This window comes from Bos taurus, chromosome 1 (genome assembly GCF_002263795.3).
Source record: "Bos taurus isolate L1 Dominette 01449 registration number 42190680 breed Hereford chromosome 1, ARS-UCD2.0, whole genome shotgun sequence".
Taxonomy (NCBI): domain Eukaryota; kingdom Metazoa; phylum Chordata; class Mammalia; order Artiodactyla; family Bovidae; genus Bos; species Bos taurus.
The window spans coordinates 138814370-138836749 of NC_037328.1; the positions used below are offsets into that span (position 1 = coordinate 138814370).

Consider the following 22380-nt stretch of genomic DNA (forward strand, 5'->3'; position numbering starts at 1 on the left):
TGTCTAAATAAATAGCCCTGACTCAGAGCCAGTTTGGCTTTCTCTGAGACTGGGAGCCGAGGAAGAAGGAGGTGCCCACCCGTGGAAGGCACTGGCTCTGTTGGGCTATCCTTTTTCATGGTAGAGAGCAGGCCCACATCTGAAAGTGCAGTGATGAGGCCAGCACCATGGACAGCACGCTGGCCTGCTTTCCCACCACAAGGGGCTCTGCTCAGAGACCCTGTCAAATGCTGCATGTTTTCCTCACTGCAGTGCACAGTCCATCTTTCAGAAGGGGGCACCTATATCTCAGGGTGACAATTAAAAATAACAAAGTAGTCATGGAGCATTAGACCCATGTGCTTTCTGAGAGGAATCATTAATGAAGGCGTCTGGAGGCTTTCAGGCCCCACATGGAGGACTTCCTGAGGGCCCCCATCACTGAGCCTGATCATAGGAAAACAAACAGTATGCAGCTGGCTGCTGATGGAGGCACGATGTGAAGCTGAATGCTCCTCTAAAAACACTCGGTTCCTAACAGCGGGGAGCTATCCCCTTTGAGATCTCGCTCAACCCAACACCACAGCACATTCATCTCTCCAGCAGAGAAGGACACACAATGAGGAACAGACAGTGTGAACCAGCCAGAGATGTCATAGAAGTCTCCACTGAACCTCAAGGCAGTGAAATGAGGTTAAAACCCTTCAGAGGAAAACTCAAGGGCCATCTTCCCAGCCCACAGTCATCTTTTTTCCCCTGTAACCTGGTTCCCACCTCCAGAAAAAAGGAACTGAATAAGACACATTAGAAATATAAACATATGCAAAAATGTCTCCCTCTGCTGTTAGGAAAACAAGAGCTTTAGTGACAGGTTTTGCTCCAAAATGCCTTCTGATGGTCTTTTATCTCAGCTGTTTTTGTTAGAGTCACTATTGATTACCATTCTAATACCAAACATAATATGAACCATGGACAAGCACGGATCAGACAGATAACACACCCAGCACTCTCACCATCTTTCTACATCCTATTCTTTCCATAGCACTTCATCACATTTCAACGCGTTATGACCTGACTTATTCATCATCTCTCTCTCCTCAGCTCCACCAGAATGCTCCCCCGCCTGCACTGAGAACTGACTTTGCTGTGTTCACCACTATATCCCAGGCCTAGAGCAGCACCTGAGAGTAAGCCACCCACCCACTCACTCCTCTGCGTGTTACTTAAGGTACACACTGCTTCCTAATCACCACTGACTGAATGACTCTGTGGCATCAAGCATTTGGCTGATATAAACTGGGTCTCTTTATTTTTCCCTGTGGGACTCAGCGAGATAGATCCTCAAGAGTGACCCCGCTCCTCACCTGGGAACAGTGAGGCATCGTAGCCCTCCTGTCTCTGGGGTGCAATATGGTCTAGCTAGTTAATATGGACATCAACCCTACTCTGCTACATCAAGAGAGGCAAAGCCAGCTCAGCCTTGGAGTGAGGAGGAGGGAGGGACAGGAGGAAAGGCTGCCCAGCTACACTTCTGGAGGGCCATCAAACTGGTCCTACACATCAGGAGACACCCATCAACCTAAGCTATAACCACTCCCTAGGCCATCCCAGCAATGCCACACCCATCAGGTGCCCTTCCCGGGAAGAGCCTCTCCTTGCAGCTCCTCTGGGTTTATTATTTGCATCAGTGCTTCTCACCAAAATGATTAAAATGTCCTTCTGCTCAGGGCTGCAGATTCCTCAAGGGCTTTGAACATTGTCTCTTGACCAGAGCTCTAAGCCCAATTGCACCCTCTGTCACACATATACACTGGCAGCTCCGAACTATGTCCCTACCCAACTTTAAATATATTTCCCATTTCTGGGCCACTCCAGCTATAACACACTAGGAATTATAATTTATAGTAATTCTATAATTATCTTGTGAGCAATACAGTCACACTGCATCACATTTTTGCATTTTGAATTGTTTTGTGTTTAAACTAAAAATATACCCCATTTTGCTGCCCTGCTTTACAAGGTCTCAAAGAACAGAAGTGGCCCTGAGCTTTCTCAACCTTTAAGAGACCCTGATCCCGCCCACCCCATGGCCCTTCTGATAGAGCTATTTGCATTCAAATCCTATTTTCAGCCCAATGCAAGCTCCTGGAGGACAGTGGCCATAGCCACCAGCTGGATGCTTGTTAGATGAAGCTGCTCTTGGCCATGCTCAAGGGCAGTGTAGAGTGAAGTTCAGTCAAAATTATGGCTTTTTCTTTCAATATAGACTGAAACTAGGGAATGTCCATCTAATACAGGATGGCAAGAAAAAACAAACCTATTTCATGTCAGTTAAAATAGTCTGTGAAGATAAGAGGGTTTTTTTCAGCTCACTTTTCCTTTCCTAGAGAGAAATTAAAAGTACATTAATGATCTTTTTTTAGCCTCTTATTCATTTAACCAGTGAAGTTAAAATATGGGTAGATTATAACCAAGTGAAGATGGCATGAGGACTTGAGTTAACCCTACAGGAAGAGAGGCTGCCCTGTCAGTAGCGGGTCTGCATGTCACTTTACCGCCACCTGCTGGTCATGACGGTCAGCGTCATGAAACAGCATCATTAAAAACTGACTTTCATTCCCATTCCTCTTTCTGAATCTCTTGCGAACTTAGAGACCACAGATCCCTGTGACTAACAACTTCCACTTGGTACCACGGTGTTCAACATGGGTAGTAACTCCTGAGCTGGCTCCTCAGAACACCAGTGCTAGTCAGAGGGGCTGGGGAAGGGAGTTCAATGGCTGAACACTCGGTAAAAGCTCTGGAAGGGTCACAGTGTAGCCAGCAGATTTCAGGCTCTGAAGAGTTCCTTAGCAAACTGTCTTAACTCTGTGGAATCCAAGCGTTTTCCAAACTCATTTAATCATGTAACCACTTTTGACACAGAACACCTATCCACATTTTCAGGTATTCTAAAGGCTTAAGGTTAGAGGGCACTGAGCTAGTTCCAAAAATCACAGCTGTAAATGTTTCATGGTATCGAATGCTTGCCTACCCCACAAACTAGACAATTTCACAATATGATTTTCATTTATAAATGACTTGCCACCAGATTTACACCCTTTCTTACATCACCTCCAAGACACACAGAATGGCAAAGTAATATTGTTGTGACTATCACGTCACAGCCAAGTTATTTCAGAAACGGAAAAAATCATCTTACCATGAGACCTCTGTAAGACGTTTCCAGCAGTGCTTCTCAAACTTTTCCAGCAAAATACCTCTAGTAGCCAAGAAGGGAAAACTTATACCCTGGAACAGAACTGCCAAAAGCAGAACATGCCTGAAATCTCATGCTTTAAAAATTCATGTAAGAAACCGACGTGTTTGTGAAAAGACAAATGTTCAGGCTTACTCACTGCAGCAGTGTTTTTAATACCAAAAGACTAAGAACAACCCAAATGTATAGCAACAGGAAAGTAGCTAAATTATACTACAGTCATACAGTGGAATATAATAACTATATAGTTGTTAAAGAATGGAAACATTCTCTATATGTTGTGCTTGTTGTTTAGTCAAGTTGTGTTCAACTTTTCACGACCCCACGGACTGCAGCACACCAGGTTCTCTGTCCCTCACCATCTCCTGCAGTTTGCCCAAGTTCATGTCCATGGAATCAGTGATTCCATCCATTCTCTATATAGTGACATGCAAAGCTCTCCCAGATATCTTGGCATATGAAAAAAAAGCATGAAACAATAGTGTATAATATACTAGTTTTTATCAGAAGGGGACAAAAATAAGAATCTGTATTCCAGATATGCCTATATATGCACAAAGCATCTCTGGAAGGATCCACAGGAAACAAACCCATTATATCTTGGGGAAGAGAACGGGAACTCAGAAAAAGGGGAACGAGGATGAGAGGAGACTTTTCACAGCACAGCTTTTTATATTTTTTGAGCCATATAAATGTATAATCTATTAAAATTATATTAAAATTTCAAAATTATGCAAATTTTTATTCTACTCCATGACATAGTCATATTTGCTCTAATTTTTTTTTAATTACACATATATTTTCACAACTGTAAAATGAAATCCATATTTAAAGTCCTGCTTCATGGGTCATCTGGGACATCATATGTGTGGTTCAGTGTGAAAAGTATGGGTTCTGGCCATTTAAATCTTGCTTAAATATTTAGCCTTCATTTCATTTGGAGAACCAACATCAGCACACAAAAAATCTGAGAATGCTACTAAAAAATGCTTTCTCAACAGTTTGGGATTTTTATCTACAGGCTGGGGTTTCTAACTGGGGGAAAGATTAACCCCAGCATCTTAGAGCTCTTATGCCCAAAATCAATACCAATCTATCTTTGGTAATTAAAAAAGAGCCACCACACTGAGATGGCTCCCAGAGTGCAAAGCTCACAGACTTCTGCCCATTCGTCAACGCTAGTGAATCCAGCGGCAGCCAAACCCCAAAACCAAACCTCTGCTTCACGGCGCAAGTAACTGAACTTCAAACTCTTCAGCTATTTTCTACACGTATTTAAAAGATTGGTGATTATTTTTTAAATTAATCAGTCTGGCTTAAGTCAATTTCCTATTCCCTTAATGGAAAAAAATAATTAGGCTTCTTTTGGTTATACTTCCACACTTTTATTAGAATGCTTTTCATATATTATATGTGAAAAAATATAGCATTTCTTTTTTATATGAAAGATATGGGCTAAAAATAAATAAAATACAACTCAGATATAACTGATGGAACAAGCAAATGCAGCATGACTAATGTCAATAAAAGGTACAATACGTACCTAGTGCATTTTGTCCCAGAAAAGATATTCTAAGGACAAGTTTTGCATCGTTGTTTGCCTCCCAGGAGTAGTTTAATAAACCAACAGTGCTATAAATGTCTCCCAAATTCTCCAAAACTGAAATTTTATTTCTAGGTGTAAATAAGGCCAGAGTTAAAAGGACAAACAGCGTGCAGAGATGAAGCACTGGAGCATGACCAGCAGGGAGTCATCTGCTGCTGCTTTCATCCTCGCTGCTTCCATTTCAGAAGGCTGTTCTCTCTGGGATCCCTTCAGACAAACAAACAGAGAGTGGGGACCACGAGGACTTAAAACTCTACTGCAATCTCCTGACGAACTGTTGGATATTCATGAGGGGCAGAATGACTCCACCTTTAGATTTTATATCAGCTGTAATAATGAGTTATGAATAATTGATCTCTAGGTAGTAAATTATTCAGGCAAGCACACAGTTTCCAAGGAATCCTGGAGAGAGTCTAGCTAATGGCATGAGATGAGTCAGAGGCAGCTGCCGAAGGGACACCCCACATCACCCCACGCAGCGGTGGCAGGGGAGTCAGGGATCCCAGCAGGTGCTTTTCAATGAGGGGGCCATATTAACGCCTTTTGAATTAGTATAAAGTGGAAGTTCCCCACAGGGCACTCCAGTGTCTCTCCAAAATATGAAACACTGAGCCCTGACCACTTCATCCATCAGACCAGGATATTTGTTATCAGCTGAGTACAACTTCTGCTGCTGAAACTAGCGCTGAACTGAAAAACTATGAAATCAAGAATGTACGTGTGTGAATACACACACACACACAGACATCCTTATGTTTATGTGTATGCATATATGCACACACAGTGTACGTATACATACATGTTCACAGTTTGTGTGTTTGTGTACATATATACAAAGACACACACACACCAAGTTTTTGTCATTGTGCAGAGAGCAAAATAATGCTAAAATAAGATTTACCTGGAGGAAATTATCTACTGCTCTTGGTTTTCAAGACCTGTTGAATACACCTTGCCCCTTCTGAGTTCAAAATTCAACCTTTTTAAAGAGAATACGGCTTACTTCAGGTATGTGTCGAGTCCCATCCATATCAAACACCCATTCTTAAGCAATGTTAAACTGCCTTGCACATAACATGTCATTGAACCTTCTTATAATTTTCATTTCTAAAACAATTCTGAAAATAATGGAAATTATTCATAGTTAAAGCTCAATAATCACTGTACTGAAATATCTTTCAAAGTGCACATGAAATAAAAGCAGCTGATCAACAAATAGCAAATCCATTACTGTAAAAACTGCATTGTCTGATCTTGCCTCCAAACCCACATCTGTACTTGTGTGAGGCCCATGAGAAGGAAGATGAAGGAGAGAGGAAATGAAGGGCTGCCAGGCTACAACTTTCCTCAAATCTCTCCTGAGGGAAGGCAGGTATAGCTACATGATTAGGTTTCTAGAGGTTTCTCCAAACTCAAACTAAAAGGGAAGTGGAAATATCATTCAAACTTAAACGCTGAGTGCCAACCACATGTAGGAATTTGAGGAAACTGACACCCAGACACATTCTAATCAAAGCTTCAATATTCCAAATTTTCTATTAGAAATTTGGAAACTTAGAACATATGCATTTAACCTTCCTTCCTCACTTGCTCAATAAAGGTCCTGAAAAACAAAGCCTTTAATTTTTCTCTGATCTAAAAACAAGATTGATTGGTCTGAACTCAAAGATTAAGAAAGCAACATTAAGCTTAAGCTATCAAATTTTACAGTGATCATCACTAGCAACTGCAAAATCAACAAGCTTAACAACCTCAGATATTCCATGTACCGTGGTCCAGGGTTTGCATTTTTTTTAATTTATTTATTTTAATTGGAGGCTAATTATTTTACAGTATTGTAGTGTTTTTGCCATACATTGACATGAATCAGCCATGGGTATACATATGTCCCCCATTCTGAACCACCCTCCCAACTCCCTTCCCATCCTATCCCTCAGGGTTGTCCCAGTGCACCAGCCCTGATCACTCTGTCTCATGCATCAAACCTGGACTGGCAATCTATTTCACATATATGTTTCAATGCTATTCTCTCAAATCATCCCACCCTCGCCTTCTCCCAGAGTCCGAAAGTCTGTTCTTTATATCTGAGTCTCTTTTGCTATCTCACATATAGGGTTATCGTTCTCATCTTTCTAAATTCCATATATATGTGTTAATATACTGTATTAGTGTTTTTCTTTCTGACTTACTTCACTCTGTATAATAGGTTCCAGTTTCATTCACCTCATTAGAACCGACTCAAATGTGTTCTTTTTAATAGCTGAGTAATATTCCATTGTGTATATGTACCACAGCCTTCTTTTCCATTCATCTACCAATGGACATCTAGGTTGTTTCCATGTCCTGGCTATTATAAACAGTGCTGTGATGAACATTGGGGTACACATGTCTCTTTCAACTCTGGTTTCCTCGGTGTGTATGCCCAGCAGTGGGATTGCTGGGTCATATGGCAGTTCTATTTCCGTTTTTTAAGGAGTCTTCACATTGTTCTCCATAGTGGCTGTACTATTTTGCATTCCTATCAACAGTGTAAGAGGGTTCCCTTTTCTCCACACCCTCTCCAGGATTTATTGTTTGTAGACTTTTTGATAGCAGACATTCTGACCGGCATGAGATGGTACCTCATTGTGCTTTTGATTTGCATTTCTCTGATAATGAGCAATGTTGAGCATCTTTTCATGTGTTTGTTAGCCATTTATGTATCTTCTTTGGAGAAATGTCTGTTTAGTTCTTTGACCCATTTTTTTGATTGGGTCATTTATTTTTCTGGTATTGAGCTGCATGAGCTGCTTGTATATTTTTGAGACTAATTCTTTGTCAGTTGCTTTGTTTGCTATTATTTTCTCCTTTTCAGAAGGTTTGTATTTTCTAAACACATCTGTGCTTTGTGCTCAGTCGCTCAGTTGTGTCTGACTCTTTGTGACCCAATGGACTGTAGCCCGCCAGGCTCCTCTGTCCATGGGGATTCTCCAGACAAGAATACTGGAGTTGGTTTCCATGCCCTCCTCCAGGGGGTCTTCCAAACCCAGGGATCAAACCCAGGTCTCCCTCATTGCAGGCAGATTATTTACCATCTGAGCCATGAGGGAAGTCCAAGAATACTGGAGTGGGGTAGCCCATCCCTTCCCCAGCGTGTCTTCCTGACCCAGGAATAGAAGCAGGGTCTCCTGCATTGTAGGTGAGTTCTTTACCAGCTGAGTTACCAGGGAAGCCCTATACACACTTATTAAGGTATAATTGGCATGTGATACACTGCACATATTTAAGGTATATAATTTGATAAATTTTGACATCTGGATATGCCCACAAAACCATCTCCACAATCATGACAAGGATGCCCTTCAGCTCCAAAAGTTTCCTCATACTCAGGGTTTGCTTTTTAAATAACTAAAACTTTGGGTAGATTTTTCACATGATTACTAAATAATAGCGATGCTGTCCTAATTAGTATGTTCTACATGTCAAAGGTTTCATAATTGTTCATTCATACTTATAATTATCAGGTAAAGGGGGCTATGAGAGTAGCTGAGAAATAAAAAGTGATTTTATCCCTGTTAAGACTATGGAACATAAACTCAATTTCATAGTATTTTAAAGCAATGAGTCACATAATATTAACGGCATATTTTTAAAACTACATGAAATTATTTATATAATGCACAATTAATATAGTACATAAGCTACTTTTAGAAATCTTTGGTGTTAACTATATCTATTTCCCATGTAAATATAAACTTACAAATCATTGGTTCTAAAAGTGAAGCTTAGAAATAAGTGACCAAGAAGCTAATAGTAATATACAGGTTGTTGTTTTTCTCCCTTGTTGACTTTCAAGTCATACAGGTCAATCTAAGTTTACTATTTAGACATGAATGTCATGGCAACCAAACCTTTTCCCCAGGAAAATCTGCTCAGGAGTAATAAAGTAAGCCAAAACTAATTTTAACCTGAGAGCTTCCTGCTTTCTCATTTCTTTGACAATTAAGTTATAGATGAATATCATTTTCCAAGTTATTTAAAGGTGCACAGTATCACAACTCAAATTTTCAGGTCAAAATATTATAGAGGTGGGTACTGGCCAAAACTGCCCATACCTACTTCCAGGTCAATGCACGTGTCAAAAAAGGAAGCAGATCAGTTCAGAAGGGAAAGGCCTGGGAAAACAAGATACCCTCTCAGATGATCCTCAGGAGCAAGCGACAGTACAGGGACCTGCCAGCTGTGCCAGGCCCAGTGCTAGCTGGCTTGTTCCAACAAACGCTGCTGGAGCAAAGGTTCTCTCAAGAAGGAAGGCTGCTTGAATAGAATCAAGAACAAGAAGGGCTAGTTACAGTTTGTTCTGGCATCAGGAAACTATAAAGTTAGCGTGAAGAATATTGTGACGTCAACCATTAAAAACCTTGGATTTGAAATCTATCGAAACTCATCTCAGTCTTTGCTGTAACACATCTTGCAGGAAAAAAAAAATTTCTTTATTTGTTAGGGGATTAAAAACTTGAACTGTCCTACACCTATAAAGTTTTTTCTTGTGTATTGTACATTTATTCTCACAGCATTTTGTTGTATTTACTGAACGCTAAGTGCTAAGTTGCTTCAGTCGCATCCGACTCTTTGCGACTCTATGGACTGTGGCCCACCAGGCTCCTCTGTCCAAGGAATTCTCCAGGCAAGAATACTGGAGTGGATTGCCATTTCCATCTCCAGTTTATTGAATAAATTAGACAAAAATCACATTTAAAATAATAGGCTTACACACTCTTGTGTTTTTAAAACTTGAAGTAGTCAGCAATGACAATGTTAAAGGGACCAGCATATTCAAATACATTAAAAAATATTATTTATTAAAATAGCTTAGATATCCCTACCCCCATCTCATACATTTATAAAGAATAATATTCCCTATTTACCTGGGGGTATTATTCAATGTTAGCAAAACCATTAGCCTCTCTACTCACAAATCCACCAAAGCAATACACTGGAACAACAGAGTGGTATAAGGAAAGAATTTAAATAGTCTGAAAACGTAATAAATATACTAAAGTAATTTATCTATACTCTTCTCCTGTCAACATATTTTAAATAAATCACTTTTGCTTTCTTTCAAACAACAGTAATGTAAGAAAAAAAGGATTTTAAAAAAAGGCTTTTTGTGTGTTGTTGTCTTCCTTCTGAATGCTTCTTGGTGGTTCAGTCTTCAAGGCAGGCTTGTTTGGCTCCTGAAGTGGAGGGTTTCCTTGCACCCTACTCATCCTAAGGTATTGTATTTATTAGTCATCCCTCATTCCTAAGTATTACATCCAAGATAAAAAGCTCATGGTTTCTTTCCTGCTAATACATGCAGCCTCAGGAAGACATGAATCACTTACCCCAGAACGTCAACTTCATTATCACAATTGGGGCAAACCAGTGTGCACCCACTCTCTCTCCTCCCTTTTCCCTTTCAGCTCCCAAACCCTAATTATGTAAGATGGCCAGAATCTCACAGGACCTGAACTGCAGACCAAGTGGCAAAGCTCAAAGTGAAGTCTAAGTTCAAACTTACCCTGTCCAGATTTACCTAGGAGGAGCCTATACACAATATGTTCCAGAACATGAACTACTTTAAAAGAGATTTTAAGATGCACTCATATTATAATCTCTATTAAAAGACTGAAGATTTTAAGCGGAAAAGACCTGATCACTATAATAAAAAAATAGAAGAAAACTATATTTTCTGGCATGGCAAAATGGAAAGAAATCATTAGTTTCCTCCAAATTGCTTTTATAACTCTCCACTGCATAAACCATTGAATCCTATTAAATTAGCTCACTCAACAATCCAATTCCATCATCACAGATACCTGCTGGGGAGAACTCCTGATCATAATATAGAAATAATAGCTTTAATAAGAGTACAGAGAACAGGCTCAAAGCAAGACTCATTAAATTTACTGATGTCTTATTTAGAATGACTCAAAACTGAAAGTAAAGATATGTCCAAATAATTAAGTAAATCAGACAGAAAATCCATAATAGGCACAATATATAAACAGTAGCTTTGCTGAAGGCTATCTGCTATTAAATAGCAGAAATTAATGTCATTCTGAGTCACTGAAAGCTGTTTCAAATATTATAAAATCTATACATTCTGATAAAGAACTATTACTCATTTTTAATTATTTTTGACACTAGCAGGTTACTAAAATCAATTTATTAATTTTCTAAGAGGAAATAATGTCCTTTTCCATAAACAGTGAAAACATACACACAGAAAGGGAGGCTTTTTAGTTCATTCCTTATAATAAGAAAACTGATTTCTCCATGTCTCAGTGTGTTGGAAACAAACTTGAAAATGGATGAAGTCCTTTTTTTCTAATTACATTGAGCATCTCAGCAAAAGTGGCTATAATCCACTGAAAGTGAAAGTGAAAGTCACTCAGTCATGTCCGACTCTTTGCAACCCCATGGACCATATAATCCATGGAATTCTCCAGGCCAGAATACTGGAGTGGGTAGCCCTTCCCTTCTCCAGGGGATCTTCCCAACCCAGGGATCAAACCCAGGTCTCCTGCATTGCAGGTGGATTCTTTACCAGCTGAGCCACAAGGGAAGCCCAAGAATACTGGAGTGGGTAGCCTATCCCTTCTCCAGCGGATCTTCCTGACCCAGGAATCGAACCGGGGTCTCCTGCATTGCAGGTGGATTCTTTACCAACTGAATTGGCTCAAATATTCTTCAACTGAAGCACAGAATGCCCATCACTTCTCCGTGACTGAAGCTTGGTTATTCATTAGTGTTCCAGACTTATACCATTGACAGAAAGGATACACTGAAATAGTCATTATATAATATCACTAAGGATACAAAAAGGCACAACAGTTTTTCACTTCCACTTCAAAGAATACCAGAATCTGGTCACCACATTTGTTGAATGAATATCAAGTTTCTTTATTATGAAGATTTTTTCAAGCTTTCACATGGTATAAAATTCCAAATGTACAAAAATGGTTCAGTGGAAAATAAGTCTCCTTCACTCCTTGTCCTCAATCTTTGAGGCAACTACCATGACCAATGCCATGTTTCCTTGAAGACTGAATAAATGCCTGTCAGTGGATACAGTAAACACCAGAAGTTGGTTGGCAGGATTACAGATCATTTTCCTGCTTTATGCACACATGTATTTTTGTAGAATGTATGCATGTTACCTTCAATACTGGAAAAGAAGGTAGCCAAGGGTTAACTGTAAGTACGTGCCTCTGGAGTGTTCAGGAGACATACACTGGCTCTGAGGGTTCCCAGGAAAAGAGTCAATGGGAACAATGTTCCCTATTATGAAGAAGAGACCCTTTGTCTGATTAAATCAAATAACTCTCTAATTCTTCTACCTATTTCATTTTAGTTATACTTTCACTTCTGATTAGACATTCAGCTTCTCCAGACTCACCCCAGAAAATAGTGGGGAGGTACATGAAAGGAGGTGCTTATTCATTCTAAGCCTAGGATTAAGAAGCTGCATCATGATTTAGAGTCATCTTATCTGAATTTGTTCCTCACCTAGACTGATCATCTCTAGGTGTATTAAGATGAAAGCTGAGGAATGGATCTTAATGGGATGGCTTTAGCATAGTTCTGTCCTTCAAAAGCCCTGACTCCCTTGACCCTACCCCTGTTGGTGGTTACAACATAACACTTTGAAACTGGGCTATAAACCTGAGATATTCTCAGGAGGGACTGGGCTAAGGACAGCCATTTTTTTAGCTTTACAATAAAGGACCTGGACTATTCTGGGTTTCTTTTTCTTGCCTCTGTATAACTTTTCACCTCCTTTGTTCTCAAGGTCTAAGACCACCGTGCTCTTGCGGTCAATATGATTAGTTCTATCAGCAGCCCCCAGCCTCCATCTCTCCCATATTGTTTCCATGGCTGGGAGGGAAATATGCTTGTTAAGGCTTTTAAAAATCCACTGTAATACAGGCCCCAGAGCTTTCCTCGCTGTGTGGGCTTGGGGACACTTCTCCAAGGATTTGGTGGCCTTTCCTATTTAGGATCCTCATCTCATATTAAACAGACTTGATACTGGGAAAAAACGTCCTCTGGAGAGAAAAGGCATTTCCATGTTAACCATGTTGAGCATATTCAGGCGAAGACCAAAGTGTAGGTGCACAGTTATGGAGGGAAATATTTAGATATTTTCATGGATAAAACCAAAGGGGGAGAAAATGAAAGCTCTGAGATAAAGCACAGGAACCAGCAAAATAATGACCTCACGTAGCTAAGAGGAAGCTGGGCAGCGGCCATTCCCACATCTCTAAGAGCAGCCTGCCACGCAGAGGCTGAACTGGCCGCTGGTTGTTTCATGTCTCTTCTAGAAAGAAGTTCCTAAGGGCCAAACCTTGTATCCTATTGCTTCAGTTTCCTTCCTGGTTCTTGGTCTAAGCCAAAGATTTATTACGTAAATTGTATTACACGCTTGAGTTGACAAACTAAAAGACTAGAGCAGAAAATCAACTCCACATAATAATGTCACTGAATCTTAAATGTGATAAAAGTTTTTTTAAAAACCAGCATTCTATGCTGATAAGATTAATGTTGAAATTCACCAACTGTGGCCCATGATTCCTATTAAATTATACATACTATTCTAAGTATCAAAGTAACTTCCTAGCTTATCAAAACCTTTGGTTTGTATAATAAAAAATTGACAGCTTAACAAAAAACAAATATTATGAGCCAGAATTGGAATAAACTTTAGGAATATGCATTAACTTTATCACCACCTTCACATTATCATTAGACCAGAGTTTCTGTAATTTATTATGAAAGAAAATATTCCCAAATATTGTTTTATGAATTTCATGACACAGAGTATAATAAAGTAAAATCCCCTATCTCATCTCATTCACTAATTTTAAGCTTAATTTTATTCTACTGTGATAACTAAAAAAGAATGCCAGATATTTCTATGCCCAAAAAAACCCCCCTCTCTCCAAACGTTTATTAATCAAGTATAATGCCCATAGTCTTTTAAAAAATCTCATAGTAAATGCAGAAAGTCAACAAAAATGTAAAGGAATGTAATATTTACATTGTAATTCAAATTCACAAATTCATGAATAATGTAGATGGTAGAGTGATGCCCTCAAGAGGCACAGTAACGAATTGCAACTAAGAAAGTTTTTTAATTAAATCTAAAGTGCATATTTCCTGGACCCAGAGTTCACAGGAACTGTTAACAGTGACCTACAGACCAGATGAAGCTCATGGACTGTCAAATAACTCCTTTACTACGGGTACCAAGGCAGTAGGCTGGCATTTGAAGGTACTATGCATGCATGTGTGCATGCGTGCTGACGCTAAGTCATGTCTGACTCTTTGTGACCCTAGGACTGCAGCCCATCAGGCTCCACTGTCCATGGGATTTTCCAGGCAAGAATACTGGAGGAGTTGCCATTTTCTCCTCCAGGGGATCTTCCCGACCCAGGGATCAAACCTATATCTCCTGCATTGGAGGCAGATTCTTTACTGAGACACCTGTGAACCCAAAGATACCACACCCTCTACTTATCAACTCAAAAAGTTAGGAGTGTATCTGAAAACATGAAGAAAGTCAGATCTACTCTGATCTGTTAAGGGAACAGCATTCAGAACAATACAGAAATCTTTTTAGGAGGTATTTTCTACCCATCTCTAAACCAATTTCCTAAGTTTATGACCTAGTATGTAAAGCAGAATAAAAAACATAATCTAATGAAACTGCCTGGAGAATGGGTGGTGCTTGTTAACGTGGTTTGATCACAAACCAAAGGTACAACTGCCAACACTCCCGGGAAAGGATGTAAAAATACGGGCTCAGTCTCCTGCTTCTATGTGTGCATTAAAACAACAATCAATGGTGAGCTGCTGCCCTACACAGCTAAAAGGGCAGCATTCCAAGGACCAGTTTCTTTCAGACAGCCATAGAGACAGGAAAGAGTAGATGACAACAGAAGCATTATGATCTCGTGAAAGATTCTAGAAGTTTCTAAGATCACACACCTAATATCAAATAGCTTTGCTTGGAGACTTTTCTCTCTTAAAAGTGGAATGCAAGGGCTTCCCTGATGGTCCAGAGGTTAAGAATCCACCTGCCAATGCAGGAGACATGGGTTTGATCCTAGTTCAGGAATACGCCACATGCTGAGGAGCAACTAAAGCCTGTGTGCCACAACTAGTGAGCCCACACTCTAGAGCCTGCAAGCAGCAACTATTGAGGCCTGCGTGCCTAGAGCCCATGCTCCACAAGAGAAGCGACCACAATGAGAGATCAATGCACTGCAGCAAAGAACACCTTCTGCTCACCGCAACGAGAAAAAGCCTGCTGAGCAACGAAGACCAAAGCCCAGCAACAAGACACAGCCAAAGAGAAAAAGAGAAAGAAAGAAAGAGGAATGCAAAAGAAAGCTTCTACTTAGAGAGTCCCACTTGCAGTTGAGCTTCCCTGGTGGCTCAGATGGTAAAGAATCTGCCTGAAATGCAGGAGACCGGGTTTGATTCCTGGGTCAGGAAAATTCCTGGAGAAGGAAATGGCAACCCACTCCAGTATTCTTGCCTGGGAAATCCCAGGACAGAGAAGCCTGGTGGGCTACAGTCTATGGGGTCGCAAAGAGCTGGACACGACTAAGTGACTAACACTTTTGTTTCACTTCCAGTTGCAGTTACCAGGTGATGTCTAAGAAAACTGAAGCTCGGATTAGGAACCTGTATAATCTTAATCTCAGTTAAGAACAAGACTAGCTTTACTTACTGATCTGTTCACCTTCAAGGCCTGTGGACTTAGCCATGACACTGCACTGCCTTTCTTTGAGCATGCTAACACTCCATGAGCAGCCATATTCACAATCTTTCATAATTTCAGCAGCTCTAAAGTCAAATGTCAAAGATGGGCTCGATAAAGGACAGAAATGGTATGGACCTAACAAAAGCAGAAGATATTGAGAAGAGGTGGTAAGAATACACAGAAGAACTATGCAAAAAAGATCTTCATGACCAAGATAATCATGATGGTATGATCACTCACCTAGAGCCAGACATCCTGGAATGTGAAGTCAAGTGGGCCTTAGAAAGCATCACTACGAACAAAGCTAGTGGAGGTGATGGAATTCCAGTTGAGCTGTTTCAAATCCTGAAAGATGATGCTGTGAAAGTGCTGCATTCAATATGCCAGCAAATTTGGAAAACTCAGCAGTGGCCACAGGACTGGAAAAGGTCAGTTTTCATTCCAATCCCAAAGAAAAGCAATGCCAAAGAATGCTCAGACTACCGCACAATTGCATTCATCTCACATGCTAGTAAAGTAATGCTCAAAATTCTCCAAGCCAGGCTTCAGCAATACGTGAACTGTGAACTTCCAGATGTTCAAGCTGGTTTTAGAAAAGGCAGAGGAACCAGAGATCAAATTGCCAACATCCGCTGGATCATGGAAAAAGCAAGAGAGTTCCAGAGAAACATCCATTTCTGCTTTATTGACTATACCAAAGCCTTTGACTGTGTGGATCACAATAAACTGTGGAAAATTCTGAAAGAGATAGGAATACCAGACCACCTGACCTGCCTCTTGAGAAACCTATATGCAGGTCAGGAAGCAACAGTTAGAACTAGACATGGAACAACAGACTGGTTCCAAATAGGAAAAGGAGTACGTTAAGGCTGCATATTGTCACCCTGCTTATCTAAATTATATGCAGAGTATGTCATGAGAAACGCTGGGCTGGAAGAAGCACAAGCTGGAATCAAGATTGCCGGGAGAAATATTAATAACCTCAGATATGCAGATGACACCACCCTTATGGCAGAAAGTGAAGAGGAACTAAAAAGCCTCTTGATGAAAGTGAAAGAGGAGAGTGAAAAAGTTGGCTTAAAGTTCAACATTCAGAAAACTAAGATCATGGCATCCAGTCCCATCACTTCATGGGAAATAGATGGGGAAACAGTGGAAACAGTGTCAGACTTTATTTTTGGGGGCTCCAACATCACTGCAGATGGTAACTGCAGCCATGAAATTAAAAGACACTTACTCCTTGGGAGAAACGTTATGACCAAGCTAGATAGCATATTGAAAAGCAGAGACATTACTTTGCCAACAAAGGTCTGTCTAGCCAAGGCTATGGTTTTTCCAGTGGTCATGTATGGATGCGAGAGTTGGACTGTGAAGAAAGCTGAGCACTGAAGAATTGATGCTTTTGAACTGTGGTGTTGGAGAAGACTCTTGAGAGTCTCTTGGACTGCAAGGAGATCCAACCAGTCCATTCTGAAGGAGATCAGCCCTGGGTGTTCTTTGGAAGGAATGATGCTAAAGCAGAAACTCCAGTACTTTGGCCACCTCATGCGAAGAGTTGTCTCATTGGAAAAGACTCTGATGCTGGGAGGGATTGGGGGCAGGAAGAAAGGGGGATGACAGAGAATGAGATGGCTGGATGGCATCACCAACTCGATGGACATGGGTTTGGGTGGACCCCGGGAGCTGGTGATGGACAGGGAGGCCTGGTGTGCTACAATTCACAGGAGTCTCAAAGAGTCGGACACGACTGAGCGACTGAACTGAACTGAACTGAAAGTCAAATGTCTACAAAAGCAGGCAAATAGTGGAAAGTGTAAGAGACAGTAAGAAGGGGCAAGAATGTAGCTAACTGGAGAGGATTCTAGGATCTGCCTAAAGAAGGCCACTGCCTGCAGCTTCAGTCTGCACTGGCTATATAGGCAGCAGCATTAGCAAATACGATCAAATCTTCTAATTTTTTTTCAAGAGAAGATGAAAAGCTCAACTTTAGGAGAGTTGTTAGGATAGCTGTCCATTTTTAAATACTGGCAGCTAATTTAGATTTTAAAAGAAACAACTCTGCAGGCCAAACCAAACGTATATAAAGTGATTATGACCAGTATATAATATGTTGTAGAGATTCTGATGATGAATGATTCCTGTCTGAGAGATTTTGGGCTAGACCTTTCCTATTAAATGATTTGTCAGTTATCCTCACTGTCAAATTCATTCTACACATCCAGGCTTTCTTCAGCTCAAGTCATAATTCTTAAGTTCAGGTACTGCCAAGGTCACTAACAAATCACTTCCCACCCAATCGTCCCCAGCCCCTTCTTCTCTCCCAATCTCCTCTCCACTTCCCTACACACTCACACACATACACAGACCCATTATTACCCATTATCTCAAGTTTGAAATGTTCAAGTTTAGTCTTCATACAACTTTTTAGGCCTCCTGTTAACTCTAAAATTCTTCACATTTCTCATTAGTTGAAGAAACTAAAATTGTATACATTCTTTACACTGTGATTTTTTAACTCTTGGGTCAGATTTAGGTCTACTCTTAATGTCTCCATAAAGAGTCAATAATTTTCATAAATGTATCATCCTGTTCTAAATGTCTTGGGTATTTCTCGTATTTAAGGTAATAAATTATTTTTTGGAGTCATAAAGTATGTTCTAAGGACACCAGAAAAGTGCCAGCACTGTTCCCATTCTTCACATAGGAGTTCATCAAAAATTATTAAGTCTAGATACTTACTTTTAAAAATTCTGGACATATAGACCATTTAAAAGGTTGATTTTTTAAAAAATAAAATAGTAGTATCAGTGTAACAATTCCTTTTATAGCTTTTATTGCATATTAAGAAGTAGAAAGAAGTTTATCACACTGATTTTAAACCAATGGGCAAAAGCTGGAAGAATTCAGAGTAGCATCAAAACCTCTAAGATAGATTACGGGATGGAACTTTGTTCTTCTCAAGTTAAGGGCTAATTTCTCGGATCACTCTTCCTTCTCCTTTCTTTTCCTCCTGTGTTTCTGATGTACACGTTTCTTATTTTCAGTTCCAACTAAGTTTTTACTGCAGCAAATTCAAACAACTTTAAGCTAAAAATGAAGATTCATCCTTATTTGTAAGAGATGTACTGTCCAATAGCATTAACAGGTTTTCTCTACCATGAAAGTTTATAGGGTTCAATTAAAATCAAAAGTAAAAAAGTAACATGTGCATCATAAATACAAGATAACTTGAGATGGGAAGCTCTGTTTGGTTTAAATGTCTACTTTGAGGGCTGTATGACTACAGACTTTGAACAACTCCTCCATGGAAAAAAGCCAAAAAAGTCAATGTTATATTTCCTTCACTTGTGGTTCAGCTGGTAAAGAATCCACCTGCAATGCAGGATACCTGGGTTCTATCCCTGGGTGGGAAGACGTCCTGAAGAAGAGAAAGGCTATCCACTCCATATTCTGGCCTGGAGAATTCCATGGACTAGTTCATGGGGTCGCAAAGAGTTGGACATGACTGAGTGAATTTCACTCACTTTCAGTACCCTCTATTTACCTCAAATGTGAATTACCATCCATTTGCATTTCATAACATTTCTACATTTTCTTCAGGATGGACTGGTTTGATCTCCTTGCTGTGCAAAAGACTTCTCCAGCATCATAGTTGGAAAGCATCAATTCTTCAGTACTCAGCCTTCTAAAAATGCAGTTTTTATAAACAATTTTTATTTTCTTATTCAAATCCCAATCAAGTTAAGCAGAAGCAGACTTTGGTATGCATAAAAATCTTACTTTCATATAATCTACCCCATACCAGACCACCTGACCTGTCTCTTGAAAAATCTGTATGCAGGTCAGAAAGCAACAGTTAGAACTGGACATGGAACCACAGACTGGTTCCAAATAGGAAAAGGAGTACATCAAGGCTGTGTATTGTCACCCTGCTTATTTAACTTATATGCAGAGTACATCATGAGAAATGTTAGGCTGGATGAAGCACAAGCTGGAATCAAGATTGCCAGGAGAAATATCAATAACCTCAGATATGCAGATGATACCACACTTATGGCTCAAAGTGAAGAAGAACTAAAGAGCCTCTTGATGAAAGTGAAAGAGAAGAGTGAAAAAGTTGGCTTAAAGCTCAACATTCAGAAAACTAAGATCATGGCATCTGGTCCCATCATTTCATGGCAAATAGATGGGGAAACAGTGGAAACAGTGGCTGACTTTATTTTGGGGGGCTCCAAAATAACTGCAGATGGTGACTGCAGCCATGAAAGTAAAAGACGCTTACTCCTTGGAAGGAAAGTTATGACCAACCTAGATACCATTTTAAAAAGCAGAGACGTTACTTTGCCAACAAAGGTCCATCTAGTCATGGCTATGGTTTTCCCAGTAGTCATGTATGGATGTGAGAGCTGGACTATAAAGAAAGCTGAGCACCAAAGAATTGTTGCTTTTGAACTGTGGTGCTGGAGACTCTTGAGAGTCCCTTGAACTGCAAGGAGATCCAACCAGTCCATCCTAAAGGAGATCGGTTCTGAGTGTTCACTGGAAGGACTGATGTTGAAGCTGAAACTCCAATACTTGGCCACCTGATGCAAAGAACTGACTCCTTGGAAAAGACCCTGATGCCAGGAAAGATTGAAGGCAGGAGGAGAAGGGGACGACCAAAGATGCAATGGCTGGATGGCATCACCGACTCAATGGACATGAGTTTCAGTAAACTCCAGTAGTTGGTGATGGACAGGGAGACCTGGCGTGCTGTGGTCCACGGGGTCGCAAAGAGCTGGACACGACTGAGTGACTGAACTGAACTGAACTGAACCCCATTATATTATACTCACCGGCTGAAATGCCTTTAACAATCTCATCTGAGGACACCATTCAAGCAGCTTTTCTATCTCTTATTAAATTCTTATTTTAATGCAAAGAGCAAAGTAAACAGCACTTCATAAGAGCTGCACACACACAGCAGCCAACTCAAGATTTGCAAGAAATATTTTTTACTTACAATTCTTCTCCTTGTTTGGCTTTCTTGTCTGACACCAGAAAGACGGTTCCAAAACTTCCACTGCCAAGTTTCTGTTGAAGCATGTATCTTCTCGCGATCAAGGACTTTGGACATGTGGAAACAGCTATTGATCCACTCACACACTTAGCAGCCTCTCGGAATTTCAGCATTGCTCCAAACAAGAGAGAACTGTTTGTTTGTTTACTAATGAGACTTAACTCCAAGTCTCATTCAAGTCTCCTAGGAGATGGTCAAATGCATCCAAGTAGTACTGGTCAATGCCTTAAAGAGGAAAGATCCAGAGGTCAGATCTAATAGGTGCTGAACTATTCCTAACAAAAAAATGTAAGTTTCTGATAGTGATACTGATTCCTTGATTAGTGGATTAAATGACCCAATGTTGGTTAACTTTAACTACTTGAGAAAATGTTAAAAGGTAGAGATACTGCAGATTCCAATATAAGGCAGTCTTTCACAAAAACAGAGCCTTCCCTCAGATAGCTAAATTTGGCAAAACTGAGTAACAGTCAAATTTCCCCAGGGTTCTGAGATGTATCTATGTTTTCCAATCAACAATCTGTTTAAGATTTTATACTCCCTGCCTACTTTTCAAAAAACATCCAAATAAAAGAACTTTATAATTCCCTAAAATATACACATCTCCATCAAGTTTTATGTAATTCTTTCCATCTTATGTTTATTTTTTTAATATGGGCCATTTTTAAAGTCTTTATTGAATTTGTTACAATATTACTTCTGTTTATGTTTTCAGTTTGTTGGCACAAGGCATGTGGGATCTTAGCTACTGCAGCAAGGATCAAACCTGCACCCACTGTGTTGGAAGGAGAAGGTTTAACCACTGGACCACCTGGGAAGTCCCTTATGTCTACTTTGACTAACAAATGGTGCTGCTGATGCTGCTGCTGCTAAGTCGCTTCAGTCGTGTCTGACTCTGTGCGAACCCATAGATGGCAGCCCACCAGGCTCCCCCGTCCCTGGGATTCTCCAGGCAAGAACACTGGAGTGGGTTGCCATTTCCTTCTCAAATGCATGAAAGTGAAAAGTGAAAGTGAAGTCGCTCAATCATGTACGACCCTTCGTGACCCCATGGACTGCAGCCTACCAGGCTACTCCGTCCATGGGATTTTCCTGGCAACAGTACTGGAGTGGGTTGCCATTGCATTCTCTGAACAAATGGTGAGTTAGGATTAAACCAGAAATTAGCATGACGCTGGTTTGATTTTTTTTCCTGTAGATTTTAAACCAGGATATTTGCATTTGTTTTTATAGATGTGAAGAGGGATATGGATTTGAAATGAATTTTTTCCCATCCCAAGCAAATTCTGATCCAGTTTCTGAAGTTTTTTTATTATACACACTGTGATAGAATAATCTCCCTTGGATTGAAAACAACAAGTTTCACAAATGCAGTTCAAATCTAAAATTGTATTTTTATTAGCTGAATATAAATTTGTTATAGGTAAAGCTGTAATTCCTCAAGAAATTATATATGCATAGCAGAATTATGAAAAGCAGGACTGTTTCATATGAGTATGTGCATGGTAAAATCACTTTTATTTCATCAAAATGGAAAATGTTTTTCTAATAATTATGAAAAATGAGCTTCATTTTAAATTGCTAAGAAAGCATGATTTTAAACTGAATACTGGTCCTTGGAGTCAGATCAATGCCAAAGCTATAAAACAAAAACTGATTGTGCATAATGAGAAAACAAAATG

General features: G+C 40.0%; 1 protein-coding gene across 14 annotated transcripts in view; it reads right to left on the reverse strand.

The window, feature by feature from the left end:
• Positions 1-22380, reverse strand: part of NEK11 (NIMA related kinase 11) — a 282360-nt gene that overhangs the window by 258460 nt on the left and 1520 nt on the right. For all 14 annotated transcript variants that reach the window (XM_059889273.1, XM_059889277.1, XM_059889286.1 and 11 more), the window contains one exon: positions 20642-20923. In XM_059889273.1, the coding sequence (XP_059745256.1) occupies positions 20642-20811 (170 nt within the window). In that variant the 5' untranslated portion in view covers positions 20812-20923. The remainder of the gene's footprint in view (positions 1-20641; positions 20924-22380) is intronic.